Source organism: Aricia agestis, chromosome 4, assembly GCF_905147365.1.
Source record: "Aricia agestis chromosome 4, ilAriAges1.1, whole genome shotgun sequence".
Taxonomy (NCBI): domain Eukaryota; kingdom Metazoa; phylum Arthropoda; class Insecta; order Lepidoptera; family Lycaenidae; genus Aricia; species Aricia agestis.
In genome coordinates, this window is record NC_056409.1 from 15,141,431 (window position 1) to 15,155,859 (window position 14,429).

Consider the following 14,429-nt stretch of genomic DNA (forward strand, 5'->3'; position numbering starts at 1 on the left):
AATTATCGGTTTTTGTACCAAATTTTAACCTAATCTGATTGTATTATACTTTAATAAATAAATTTTCATTAGCTAATTTAAGATTGCTGTTAAAATTAAGCATCCACCACTTGTACAAATTTTTACTATAGTAATATTTTTTTGTTCTTTTAATTTAAGGTCAAAGTTCTTCAAGTGATATATTAACTTACTTATTTTGTTAAGGTTTTTAGTCGTTCTTGGATTTAAAAGACCATAACGTCGCTACTTCTCAATAAAGATTGGCTACAATGTTATATTTGAATGGGGAAATGTAAATAAAATGGCACAATAATATTTTGAAAATGTTTTTTTATTAACACTTACATTTTTACAGCGCTCCTAGCCAACAGAGTAATACTATAAAATGAAACGGTGTAAAGAACTGTCCAACGCAAAACAATGTTAGTTCTACAGTGTAAGTTAAACAAATAGCTTACAAAGATCCGATCATTCAATAATATCATTCATGATCAACGACTATTGTCAGTGAAATGTACATCGTTCACAATGAACAAGCACAGAAAGTCACTCTAAAGAAACAAACTTTATTTAAATCTATAAACATTTCATATAATTTAAATTTATAGTCGCTATAATGTTATATATTACTTTTGTAACCATTATTATATGTTATATGTATTCGTTACGAAAATTTAAATGAATCGCTTCGCCCGGTCCCTCCGCACCACCGTCGCCCGCGTCGGGCCGCAGCGCACCGCAGCGAGCGGCAGCGCGCCGCAGCGCCCGCCCGCGCCCGCAGTCCGACGGCCGCCGCGCCGCCCCCGCAGCTCCCGGACTCCCCGCGGAAGGACCGAGCGTCGATTAAAACAAGATGACTCTATCATAACTGTATAATTTTAAAAATCTCTAATTACGCATTCCTACGCTTCGTTTATTACTCTTTAAATACGAAATAAAATCTTACTTTATTACCATGAGCAGCCTATTTTATAAATCTGACGAAATTTCCTAGTAATCGGATAGTTTTTAGAAAAAGAAAAGCATCTAGTGGGGCGCGGAGGGCGCTCGCCACAGACGAGGTACAAACGAACAATAGTCGACGGCAGTGCTGTGATCTGTGAACTGGAGCTGCGCGCGGCGCGCGGCTCGCGGCTCGCTCGCGCTCGGAGCGTTCGCGACTGTGTATGCTTCCTTTAACTACTTTACGATCGAAAATACGGCATAAAAATTTCAACTACCTACCTAACAGTAAGCAGTAGTACACTAAACTCAGGCACTCCACATCGACCTCTCACACACCACGCACGCAATCGAATCGTCAACTAAACATTATCCACTCGAAAAATTCAACTTAATCTAATTCACTTAAAACGTAGTAATAATGGCTTCTTAACTGTAATTTTACAACAAATGCTTCCGTCGGCCGCCGAGCACGGGGCGCGGCGGGCGTCTCGCTCGCCCACTCGATTCCCCGAACGACCATCTACAGCTAGACGATATCGTTTATTACTTATTTTATAAGTATGTGAAAAAACAATTTATCAGTATTATAATTAATTCTATCTTATACGATCGAGGCGAACTACCGCAACGAGTGAGGAGGCCGAGTCGGCGGCCGAGAGCGCCGGCGCCCGCCCGCAGATCGGCCGACGTCCGAAGACACCGCCGGATCGGGACGCTTCGAAAGGATTTCGATACAAAAATAACATGATATACAAATCGGTAAAATAATAGACGTGTACGACGCGTTCTATAATCACATATTCACTCTTCACCGTGCATATATACATACATAGTTCGTAATGAAACGACGACGCGTGGGGGCGGGGCGGGCCCGGGGCGATGCGGTAACAAGCGGTGAGAAGCGTACACGACAGCGATTACACATATACCGGAACGGCACCGCGACCTCTGTCAGTCTGATATAAGAACACAAATCAACTTTATGTACGCAGTAACTAGCTGTTGCACGACGCGACGGTGTGGACAGTGGTCGGTGCAGTTTAGTAGTAAGTCTCTTGTTCGAGCCAGCCGCCGGGGTTGCGGCGGAGGTAGAAGCGTCGGATTTCGTCGTAGATGAAGATCGACAGCATGAACGGAATGGCCGGCAGCCACCACACGAACCTGCAAAACGAGATTCAACATTAACTCTCGGAACATCGATTGAAAATTTGAAACACAGCTCGAGCTCAGCGGTCGTATACTCACTTCAGCGGGTACATTCTGAGACCCTTGTCCATTCCGGGGGTGTACGAGAGGAAGGCGGCGAGGGCGGTCTCGAAGATGAGGCCGAAGTTGAGGGCCCAGTTGCGCATGCCCTGGTGCACGATGGAGTTGCGGCGGGTCTTGCAGATGATCAGGTCGGCCCACTGCACCACCACGATCGACACGAAGAAGGCGGTGTGGCATGTGTACTCCAGAGCCTTGCGGTCGCGGTACGTCTGCAAAATTATCGTTGGAGTCAGTATGATAGTTTCATAATAAAGCAGTAACAGATTCAGAGCTGAGTGGTCATATTGCATTCCCTCATGTCGACAGCATAGTTAGATGTCAAAAGTGTGATTTTCCATGACGCATCACGTAAGCGAATGCAATTAAACTAAGTATCGTGTATTACATACCCATTCCTGTCCGTAGGAGTCGGTCAGATCGTTAATAGCCTTGGAGTCCCACTGCTTCCTGATGCCGAACAGCTTGAGCGGCAGGAAGCCGTTCTCAGCCATGATCACGAAGTACACGAAGAAGCCGGCCGCGGCTTGGATCATACCGATCTGGCCGTAAGCCATCGAGATCAACCTGTTGGGACATCGGGCGTACGTCTTAGATTGTGTCCATCGTCGCAGAAGCGAAAGGACTGGTCTTTACAATTTTTGCAAGCGAAAAGAAAGATTATTTTAAAATCCAATTATGTAATTAGCCAATTGAAAAGTTAAAAAAAGTAGGAGTTCCTTGATTTTGAAAAACGTTGATTTGAATTTTGAAAATTTTATTTTAAAAGATCTCAGTCCTTATATTTTACAAACGGTTGTCAGTAAAGCGTGTCTAAAGCCAACAATAACCACTAACACGTTGTGTACATACATTCAACTTACTTTATATTTTATATGCAGCATTAATAGTTCGGCAAGTTGGAATTATTTGTAAAAGTTAAAAATGTATCGAGAGCTTAAAAATAAAATTTATTTATAATCCGTTATTATGACCAACTTGTCGAATACAAAATGCAAATAAAATTATTGTTTTGACAAAAATAAAAAAAAGTTGCATTTACAATCCAATGAGTCGCATTTTGAGCATAAATTTAAAAAAATAATCGTTGTTCACATGTTAAAATAAAAACTTTTTGTATTTTTGTCCGAAAGCATGCAAGTTAGTAAAGCACTTTAGTGAACACTCACAAAGCAAAAAGAACAGAAATTATACGCTTTATGGTGTAGGCACCATTTTAGCTTTCTGTTACCTTCACTCAACATTCATAGCTGAGACAGAAACCACAGTAAGAAAGCTCATGCAGTAAGAGTATAAGACAGAAAGGAAGCAGGAAGCAGTTAGAAATTGTGTGTTGTGTGATTGGCCTACGCGCCAAAGCGAAGAACCGATAGCTAGGTGCTCCTTATCACATAAATATATATTACCATCGATAAGTACAATATACAATATATTTAAAAGGAAAATACAGTACATCCCTCCTAGTTCATTCACTTCTAATGGTAACATACTAACTCGTCTACTCACTAGACACATGACACACTATTGCTAGTTAGTTCTCTCTAAACCTCTAAGGCGATGTCTAACGTGCAATCGACATTTCACCTAATGTCTCACAAATGTTATTAAAATATGGAAGAGTGAAAGTTAGAGATAATTAAAGACTAATGACTAGTCTAGATAGATCTTCTAAAAGTGTAAAACATTCTCAAGAGAGCTAGATATATAGCATGTCTGATCGATCTCAGCTGTAGTGTCACTCGGCGTTTCGGTACCCTATCTATCCGTGGATTGTAACGTTAAAATGAACTAAAAGGCTTATCTGTGCCCGCAAATTAAATACAAAGATTGATTTGACATATTTTATTAGTAGGACAAAATAAGAGAAATATTATTTAACAACAGCACTTTTTTTTCGAGTCAAGCTGTTGTATTTGTCTTTTCCACCTTGTTATAAAAAATATGTAGTTTACTTTTTAATAATTGTACTAAAAACCACGGATAGTTAAAAACTGTCGCGATCACTGGGGGGCGGGGATTCCTCTTATCACTCTTCCACATCCACGACCAATGGAGCAGTTGAACCACAGATAGCCGCACCATTAAAATGTTTGGTTTAACGCCAATAGCTGCAACCGCACACGATCCGACCCGTGACGTCGTGCGGCAGGTGTCGTCGGTCGGGTGCTCTAAGTGGCATCGGGGTTACATTGCCGTGCCCCCGCCGCGAGTTCACGCGCTAGCGTCGCCGAGGATAACAATTAGATTACTGCAAGATGCACGTCATCTAAGTTCGCTATGCACATTACCGACGGGTTCGCTAGCGATCACATCAACCCGGAGCGGGGCGGACCACGGGATCGTCTCGTGCGCGTAATTTTGATAGTGGGCATATCGTCGTGTTAACACCCAAATGAGTATCTAGGAAGCTGTCGCGCCATCGACGCGGGGTGCTGGCCGACCTTCTGTTGACGAGGTTGTCGCGGTAAGGGTCTCGGGGCTGCCGCTTCATGATATCGGACTCGGGCGCCTCATACGCCAATGATATAGCAGGCACCTTAGTAAACACCAAGTTATCAGAACACGCCGCTACACGCGCACTCCCCACGCCTCACGAGTCACGCCTCCACACCACACTACCTCTAGCGTCGACGTATACGTTACATACTAAGGTGTACATAATATTACAGTAGGAAAATACTAGTTACGTTGTCGATAAGAAAGGTGGTAGCGTGTTATAAAAATATGATAGCCTGGAAATACCTCAAAATATACCATTACATATAATATTAAACGTTCTAAGCTAGTGATAGAGTATGAGACCTAGATATTGTACTCGAACGTGTATCGCAGTAAAATATACAGTAGCCTAGACGCAGGAGGATGATATGATCGATGGACCGCGGTCGAAACCGGTGTGTCGGATGGTGTGCATGAGAAATATGAAGAAATAATCCAAAATAGAAATGTAAATAAATTTTAAAAAATACTAAAAACAGTTTGTCATAAATACATGCGCGATAGACAGAATGGCGGATAGAGTTCACATCGACACCGATTAACTTACCTTGAGGGATTTACAATAAGAGTAGAGACTAGCATAATAATATGTAATTATATTAATACAAGATAAAAAATATATTCAAAAACACCTCCGGCCCCGACCGATGTGTTTCCACCCGTCCACTGAGCTCGGAACGAACACATCGCTCGAGGGCCGGTCCCAAGCTACGTAAGAGGAAAGAGATAGTCGTTAGTCGGAAAAAGTTCAAAACCACAACGCAAGGCAAAATACGGGGGTGTTGCGGTTGTCGCCTCGATATCCACAGTCCTAGCGCCGGCACAAACAGGCAACAACCAGATCCGATATCGAAGACTAGCACGTGGTTGCAAGCAAGTAGCGGAAATATTACGGTAGAGGGCGGTCGCCCGGGGTGTTTTACCTCTCGTTAACGAGCTTATCACAGAAAGGGTTACGCGGCTGTCGCTTCATTATGTCAGATTCGGCCTCCTCGTAAGCCAGGGATATGGCGGGCACCTACACAAACACTAGCTATGGGGGCGAACTGCGAGCGCAGCCGCCGCACCGCACAACACCGACACGACACGGCCATTGCAAACATACGCTACTGCGGGCAAGCACTACCGACGGCGATCGTCCATGGATTATTTGAACCCATTAAAATATGGTGAATTATCATTAAACTACTACCCTCCATTAGCTTGAAAATGAACTAACGTATGTTTGTTTAGTTGCTGTATCGAGAATTGTTAAGTTGTTATCAATTCACGATGACTTTGAGCACAAAAACTTCTTAAAATTGAATCGCCGTCGGTACTTCGTTTTGCGTGACATATGATTACAATGACTCCATACTTAAAATTATTACAAAAACAAAATCTTTAAAACACACAAAATATAACAGTGAACAACAGATCCACTGGAAATCACAAAAATTTAAAAATAAAATCGACCCGAACGAACTATGAGTAACAGAATCGATTCTGATACTCGAGTCGACGGGCATCGATTAAATAAACGAATGATGGCATGAACGATGGCATGATGTGATTGTGAATGTTGTGAGTATCGTCATACACGTTGAGATTTCGAAAATAGGTTTTAGTATAACTCGTCACGTAGGCTGTTAATACATTTATCACAAACTTATTCTCCTGATTAACTCGCAGCGACGAATGCGCGGACGGCGATAAGCTAATTTTGTTGGCCAATTTAAAAAGAGAACTAATTTAAATTATTTATCTTATCGCATCCTCCCATTCGCCACCCTCGCATCGGACACAACATTAACACCATATCTGTTAGTGTATTTAAACCGATTAAGTTGTACATAGCTATAATCACACCTCACACATATTGTTATGCAATTATAATTAAACAGTCCGAGTCAGTCAGTATTAAAAGGATTGAATTTTAAAAGCAAGCATATTATTCCCGAGGCATGTTATTTTAATTATGATTGCATAAATCAGTTTTAGTGGCACTTCACTCTTCACGATATCGAGACAACATCGATGTTACTCGCTGTAATCATAAGGCGGTTGCATATAGAGACCTCTCATTGACAAGTTTGTCGCAAAACGGATTCCGAGGCGGACGTTTCATTATATCGGCCTCCGCCTCCTCGTACGCGAGCGCTATCGCTGGCACCTAAGTTTATATCATATGTTATTAAAAAAAAGATTATATTATACTCGTTCGACCACCTCTCCTACTCTGGAAGCGCTAAGGAAGACAGGCATTCCGCGAGCGTTGCTAACAACGGACGCGAATGCTATAAGTACTAGAGCTAATTCGATTACACATTGTAACTAGAAATACACAATTTCTCATAATCTTATAAAACTTCATTGATTTTTTTACTGGTGCTGTTATTGTATGACATACTACTACATACAGTAATCGTCAACGAAAAATTGTGTATTTACTTTTTAATTTTATTGATGCATACATAAGTTTTTGTTGATTAAGTTAACATCAAAACTATTTTTTTATGAATTATTAAATCTATGGGATTATAATGCTGTAATAGTAATAGCATCAAGTTACGAAGCATCTCAACTTTACCGACGTTACGTATGCATCAATTACCAACAGTTCTATACAAGTCGGTCTACCACTCACCATGTCAGTTCCCAGATCGATGCAGAGGATGGTGACGGTACCGAGGGGCAGGGGGATATCGCACAGGATGAAGGCGAGGAAGGGGGAGATCTCGGGGATATTTGAGGTGAGGGTATACGCGATGGACTTCTTGAGGTTGTCGAAGATCAGCCGACCCTCCTCCACGCCGGTCACGATCGACGCGAAGTTGTCGTCCAGCAGAATCATGTCGGCAGCCTGGTGTGGTGGAAACAAAGGGGCTTAAATTGACGAATATTAAAGGAGACATAATGAAAAATAAATCAAATATTTATTGATATGTAATGCAGATTCCAGTAGCAGTCCAGAACTGTAACTGCCGTTCAAATGTCAAACATAATTGACTTGCACATCAAGGTGGCAGTAGACAACCCGCAATTGAGAAAAAAGATCTTTGCGTTTTTATAATATTATCATTATTAATTTCTAAGCAAAGATTGTCTCACACGTTACAATAAGCCCTAGAATAAATCATAGTTCAGATAGCTGATAGAAAAATAGTATTCTCACCTGTTTGGACACATCAGACCCGGCGATACCCATAGCGACACCGATGTCGGCCTTCTTGAGAGCGGGCGAGTCGTTGACGCCGTCGCCGGTCACGGCCACGATGGCTCCGAGCCGTTGGCAACCCTCCACGATGATCAGCTTCTGTTGCGGGGACGTGCGGGCGAACACGATTTCAGTGTGGTACCTGCAAATTGTGACGATTGTAAATGCTTTTTCTGACGCGTTTCATGATATACAGTCGTTACTCGATGTCTAGATGATGTGACTATCTAAAACCGCACAATTGCATTGCACGCGCAAGGGAGATAAGCACAGGCCCGGCATTTCTGATTGCACTGGACCGGCACACTTGTTAAAATTAAGCATTAGTTAAGTATTCTAACTTACTTGAGAATTTCATCCAGTTGGTCCGAGTTGAGTTCCCTGAGTTCGGTGCCGTGGACGACGGCGGCCTTGGCTTCACGCGGGTTGACCTCGGACACGGGAATGTTCAGGCGCGCGGCGATGTCTTCTACGGTCTCGTTGCCCTCGGAAATAATACCTACAGACTTGGCAATAGCTTTGGCAGTGATGGGGTGGTCACCAGTCACCATGATAACCTGAAAGAGTTATGCATTTAGTAAGATAAGTAATTATATATCAAACTAAAGGATAAGTTATAAGGAGTAAGAAAAAGGCCGCACCTTGATACCGGCAGATCGGCACTTGGCGACGGCGTCAGGTACGGCAGCACGCGGGGGGTCGATCATGCTCATGAGGCCGACGAAGCGCAGGTTGTCCAGGGGGAAGTTGGGGTCGTCGGTGTTGAACTTGTAGCCCACGGGGTACTTGTCGGCCGGCAGTTGCAGGTCGCAGAACCCGAGCACTCGCTCGCCGAGACCGCCCAACTCCAGGTACGCGTTGTTGAAAGCCTCCTTCATTTCCTCGTCCAAAACCTGGGAAAATGTCGAAGGTTAAATAGTTTGACCGAGTTTATTTTACTTCATATCTTTAAACCGATATATTTTTGTATTGACCTTCTCCTTGCCACCAATAAAGATTGTGCTGGAACGTTCCAAGATCCTTTCGGGGGCGCCCTTCATCACGAGCAGGTGGCGGGGATCGCTAGGGTCGTCGCTCTCGTGGACAGAGACCTGGTACTTGTTGGTCGAGTTGAAGGGAATCTCGCACACTTTCTTGTTACGCTTCCTGATCGACAAGACGTCACCGAGGGCCAGTTCCATGCACTTGAGGAGGGCAGCTTCCGAGGCGTCACCGGCGACTTCCTTCTTCAGAATAGGAATACCGTCCTGGCCACCTTTGAACTCGGCACGGTTGCAAAGAGTCGCAATCTTGGCGAGCGCTTTGAATCCAGGGCTTGTGCGATCTGTGTACAAGGAAATAATATAAGTCAGATTATATAAATTCAAATAAAGACTACAAAACTGGTATGATGGGGATGTTTACAACGATTGGTATTACCATATTGTACTCCAGACTGATCTTCAGTGGTGTCGGCCTCGATGATCTGGTTGTCGAACCACATGTGCGCCACAGTCATCCTGTTCTGCGTCAGGGTTCCGGTCTTGTCTGAGCAAATCGTCGACGTAGATCCGAGAGTTTCGACGGCTTCCAAGTTCTTTACGAGGCAGTTCTTGGAGGCCATTCGTTTGGCAGTGAGAGTTAAGCACACGGTCACCGTAGCGAGCAGACCCTCGGGCACGTTAGCGACGATGATACCTGGGGACAACAGACACGTGGTAAACATCGAGCGACTCTACGCCACAAGAAAGTACTCAGATGGACTACATACCAATAAGGAAGATCACGGCATCGAGCCAATGGTAGCCGAGGATGAACGCAATAATGAAGAACGTAACACCGAGGAACACAGCGACACCGGTGATCAAGTGGATGAAATGATGAATTTCCTTAGCGATAGGGGTCTCGCCGGTATCCAACCCGGAAGCTAAACCAGCAATACGTCCCATTACCTGGTGGAAATAATTTTGAGTTAATTTTATTACGAACACAAAACCTATAGGTGCAGAAAATGCGATATTACAGCGATATTATATATCTTACCGTATTATCACCACAGCAGATCACAACACCCTTAGCAGTTCCTTCGACAGCGTTGGTAGAGAAGAAAGCCAAATTCTTAGTTTCCAAGGGATTCTCATTGGTAAATTCGGGTCCACGCGACTGGGGCTCAGATTCTCCCGTCAAACTTGAGTTGTCCACTTTGAATCCTCGAGCCTCAATAATGCGAATGTCAGCGGGGATACGGTCACCGAATTTAACCTAAAAATGTTAACGGTTATGTTAGAACTGTAACATAAGAGCATACATTATGTAACTGATTACATAATATGGTCTGATTATAAAGTGGATATTTACCTCAACAATGTCACCAAGCACGAGGTCCTCAGCACGTAACGTCAGTTTCTCGCCCTCTCGGATGACAGTTGCAAATTGGGGGACCATGTTCTTGAAAGATTCCATAATTTTCGAGGACTTGCTTTCTTGGTAGTACGAGAAAATACCAGTCACAATTACCACAGCCGCTAATACAATTCCGAGATATAAGTTATCGTCCGCTGGTTCCTCGACGGTACTCGCCTGAATTCCATAGGCAATAAAGCATAAAATAGCACCAATCCACAGCAATAACGCGAAACCGCCGAATAGATTTTTACAAAACTTTACCCATTCGGGCGTCTGTTTTGGAGGTGTGAGTGCGTTTGGACCGTCCCTTTCGAGATTTTCTTTTGCTTTTGCGTGACTAAGGCCCTGAAACGTGATACAAATATTAGCACATATATTTCGGGTCGTTGTACAATCTTGTCTTATTTATTTGTCTCGTCAACTTACATTTTCCGGGTGTGTCTGAAATCTTTGGTATACTTCTTCCTGAGATATTTTGTGGTAGTCGATATCCAATTCTTGTTTGAGATCATCTAAATCCCCTGCTTTCCGTTTCTTCGCAGGAGGTTTCCGACGCGTCTGTGTACATAACGATATAAAGCATGTTACATCTAAGAAAAAAGGTGCGTAGACAAGTATAAAGCGCCTTCACCTTTAGCTTGTAAATATAAAATTTGGTCTCAAGTTTTTTAATAAAGAGATATATGTATTTTCTTAAATTATAAATACTTACGTTTACTTACATACATAATATTTACATTATTATTATCATACGCAGTACTTAAAAAAAAGGTAAATAATGTAATGATTTGGTGCATGCATGAATATGACGAGTGACAGCTACGAACGCAGCATCAATCGTCATTAAAAAATAATCATGAGATGGTAATGTAAATTAAAAACCTTGTACTGTCCATCGGCAGTTCTATTATCATCCTTAATGGGTCCGATGGTGGCGACGCGGTACGAGTCGGTACGGCCATGCTGCAAACATAACTAGGGGCTAGACACATTCTACTAGGCGGCCCTAGGGCCATGCACATACTGATGAGTGGGGCGGGGGGCACGTGATTTCAGAGGTCCATACGGTTCCAAATCACGTGCCGTCAATGAAGTAATGAGAGCAACTATTGGAAATGTTAAATCACTCTACATGAACAAGTTCATAATAACATGAATGTGAAGTGCTAGGGTTTCCGACTAACAGGATTTTCAGACTTTTTAGACATACCTTTTTCTACTTTTATTGCAATAATACTTGATGAAACATTACGGTAATTGAATAGTTTACTAATAATTGTATAATTACAAATAGAGTTGTGACAAATAATATTATTTATAAGGCGGCATCTGGAAATCCCATCAAGTGTAGCAGCTCGAGCACAGGTGAAAAACACAAAGGAAAATCGGAATCAACTAGATTCTATCGCACATTATCTATTTAGATTAATAAATGCACATTGAGTAACACTTGACGTCACAATCTGCAATCAATAACGAGCATGCGTTTGTGTTCAGTACACAAGTGTACACGGCAACGAGACTGTGACCGCGAGCGGCGAGTGTGACCTTGACGAGCCTCATCTGTGCTCCTGCCACGGATCACTGGCTCAATGGCGCTCAATTGATCTGAACTAGTTAACAGACCTACATCATTAATACTTCCCAACTTTATACATATTATTTCCTACTCGCTACGATGCATCAATTTTCCGCTCAGAATGTCCCATTGTGCAAATTAGAACTAGAATAATTAGTGTACGATTTTAAGCGGTGCCAACGGATCGGTGTCGCTGTGTGCATCGACCGCTCCGTCGTGTGTGAGCTATCCATAATGTCACCGGGTCTAAATGCGTCCGCGTTGCCGTAAACGAGCCCGCCGTCTCCGTCGATAATTGATGAACGTTTTCATAGCGGGACCTCATTAAAACGCGCTCCGGATTCCAGCGAAGGTCGTCGCGAGAATTAAAATAATAAACTTGCACGGGACCATTATAAACTCGAGGGCAGCGAAGCGCTCGGGGGAGACGAATCGTCAGCTGATCGGCTTCTCCCCGTCGACTGCATCGCATAGGAAATTAACAAATACACTACCGCGTCCCGATCCCGGCCTCCTATTGGATGATGACTCTAATAATAGACGAAATATCTAGAAAACGGAGAAGCAGGACCAAAGGTACGAATGCGGTAGGAAGGCGTTTTCGTTACATAAGTGGCGCGGTTGACGCATGCGCGCGCCGCCTCTGCCCCCGCACGTATCCCTCGACATAAATAGCTAAAAGACAAGGTTTCCACCCTCAGGCCCGGTAACCTCAGTCTATAATTCCTATAAAGGTTAAACCTGAATATGCGATTTTTAAATAAAATCCGGTTCGTTCGAGAACAATGTTAACCTTTCGAAGGGGAGCACACTGGACGAGGGTCGCTGGCGGTATTATTCGGGTCAAAATAGAAGGACGTCAATTTTGGTTTATAAAACAAAATTGCACAGAAAACCCTTTAGACTTATGAATTATTCATGGTTGATTTTGAGGAGCTTTTGCAAGAATTATTTTAGCACTTTTCTATGGATATTTGAGTTTTCTGGTATAGCTGAGGACTTATTATTTATTATTTATTTTAATTATATTTTAATTTAATTCTCGTTTTTTTTTTTTTTAAAAAGTGGGCCCCGTGCGAGATTCTTACGCCGGTTCTTCTTGCCGGGTTAATGTTCCCGAACCGGTGGTAGGCATCATGTAGACTTTCAGAGAACATTTGCAAAAATTTATTCTAAAAAAACGTATCTAGGATATTTACGTTGTGTACTGTTTAGTAAGTAAGCGGTGCACACGATAATGATCCGATAATTTTACGACTTTTGAACGCAATCGACGTGTAATGCTAAGTACTCACATACGGTTTTGCTCGACAGTTTTACTCCAAATTGAGCAATAACCACCGTGTGGACCGCAAAACTGACAGCTCGAAGGCTCGCTTCGAGCCGGCTCGATGAAATTAAATATGTCAAATATGTCATTTCCTTCGATTCGGAGTAAAACAATCGAGCAAAACCGTATGTGAGTACTTAGCATTACTGTCAGTTTTGCGGTCCACACGGTGGTTATTGCTCGATTTAGCATAAGAAACATTGCGCGTTGTTACTGACTATTTCGGCGTTTCACTGTCACGGTCACGAAACTGCTTCAAACCGAAAAAATGTGGTTACTATCGTAGTAGTGTCGTGGCGAGTGAATGAGACAATTATTTTTAAACAGCGGCGGGCAGCATCGGGCCGCATGCATATATCGCGAATACTGCCAAAACATTTATAGCTACCATTCACGTGTATTTGTTGATATAGCGGACTTTACATCACAGCGAGACCGGCGCGGCGCTGGCATTCTAGAGACGTTTGATGATCACGCGACGACATTTTTATATGACGTAAAACCAGACAACAAACTAACGTTTGAAGAAAGGTTATGGTATAAATAACGTCGCTATGTATTTTTAAATTCTAATAATAGTTGCCGTTACAAATGAAACTAAAAGAATCCATTCAAAAAGGTCAGTGTATGTACTCTCCAATAATTTCAAAAGCCTGTTTTCAGACAGCGATGATATTTTTTTCGGAAAATGCAATCTTGCAAGCAATAAACATGTTTTGCATTCGTCATGTCTAACACAGTTAAAGGCTGGAGTTTCATACTCTCTATGTAACTCCTGAAAAGTTCTGTAGTCATCATCTTTTATCTGAACTTTATCTGTCCTTTAGACCTGTCAGCTAAAAAATAGCACTGTAGAGATGAGTAATACCTAATTGTATTGAAATAGCACCTTACACGTGTAACGCCTCGCTAGTCGCTAGCATAATAATTGCAACGGCAACATTCCAGGCGACAGACATTTGAAACACAAAAATCTTTCTGTATTGTAAAATACCGAATCTGAAGATTGTAACTTGTTATTGGTACTTAGTTTTTATTTTTAAAGAATCTAGAATACGCAATAAGAATTTTAACGAGAGCTTTAACACCAACATATCGTAGTACCTACTGTTGAACTCATTATTGATTAAACAAAATATTGTTAGTTTCGAGTGCGTGTTTGGAAACATTTGCAATTATTAGTATTTAATTATTGAGATAAGGTACGACAACAAACTAATTATGCAGCT

At 42.4% G+C, this 14,429-nt stretch overlaps 1 protein-coding gene across 11 annotated transcripts in view; it reads right to left on the minus strand.

Annotated features, from left to right (window-relative positions):
* Window positions 1-310: 310 nt before the first annotated feature.
* LOC121726415 (sodium/potassium-transporting ATPase subunit alpha) overlaps window positions 311-14,429 on the minus strand; it is a 58,311-nt gene continuing 44,192 nt past the window's right edge. For 3 of the 11 annotated variants that reach the window (XM_042113766.1, XM_042113771.1, XM_042113770.1), the window contains 15 exons: window positions 11,174-11,254; window positions 10,718-10,849; window positions 10,244-10,636; window positions 9,929-10,147; window positions 9,657-9,837; window positions 9,326-9,583; window positions 8,881-9,230; window positions 8,548-8,799; window positions 8,252-8,463; window positions 7,865-8,048; window positions 7,337-7,552; window positions 5,634-5,728; window positions 2,604-2,778; window positions 2,191-2,423; window positions 311-2,106 (listed from right to left, as the gene is read on the minus strand). In XM_042113766.1, the coding sequence (XP_041969700.1) occupies window positions 1,986-2,106; window positions 2,191-2,423; window positions 2,604-2,778; window positions 5,634-5,728; window positions 7,337-7,552; window positions 7,865-8,048; window positions 8,252-8,463; window positions 8,548-8,799; window positions 8,881-9,230; window positions 9,326-9,583; window positions 9,657-9,837; window positions 9,929-10,147; window positions 10,244-10,636; window positions 10,718-10,849; window positions 11,174-11,254 (3,102 nt within the window). In that variant the 3' untranslated portion in view covers window positions 311-1,985. Of the gene's footprint in view, window positions 2,107-2,190; window positions 2,424-2,603; window positions 2,779-4,652; window positions 4,748-5,633; window positions 5,729-6,767; window positions 6,863-7,336; window positions 7,553-7,864; window positions 8,049-8,251; window positions 8,464-8,547; window positions 8,800-8,880; window positions 9,231-9,325; window positions 9,584-9,656; window positions 9,838-9,928; window positions 10,148-10,243; window positions 10,637-10,717; window positions 10,850-11,173; window positions 11,255-14,429 lie in introns of all 11 variants that reach the window. The other 8 variants (XM_042113772.1, XM_042113777.1, XM_042113773.1 and 5 more) reach the window with 5 other exon arrangements.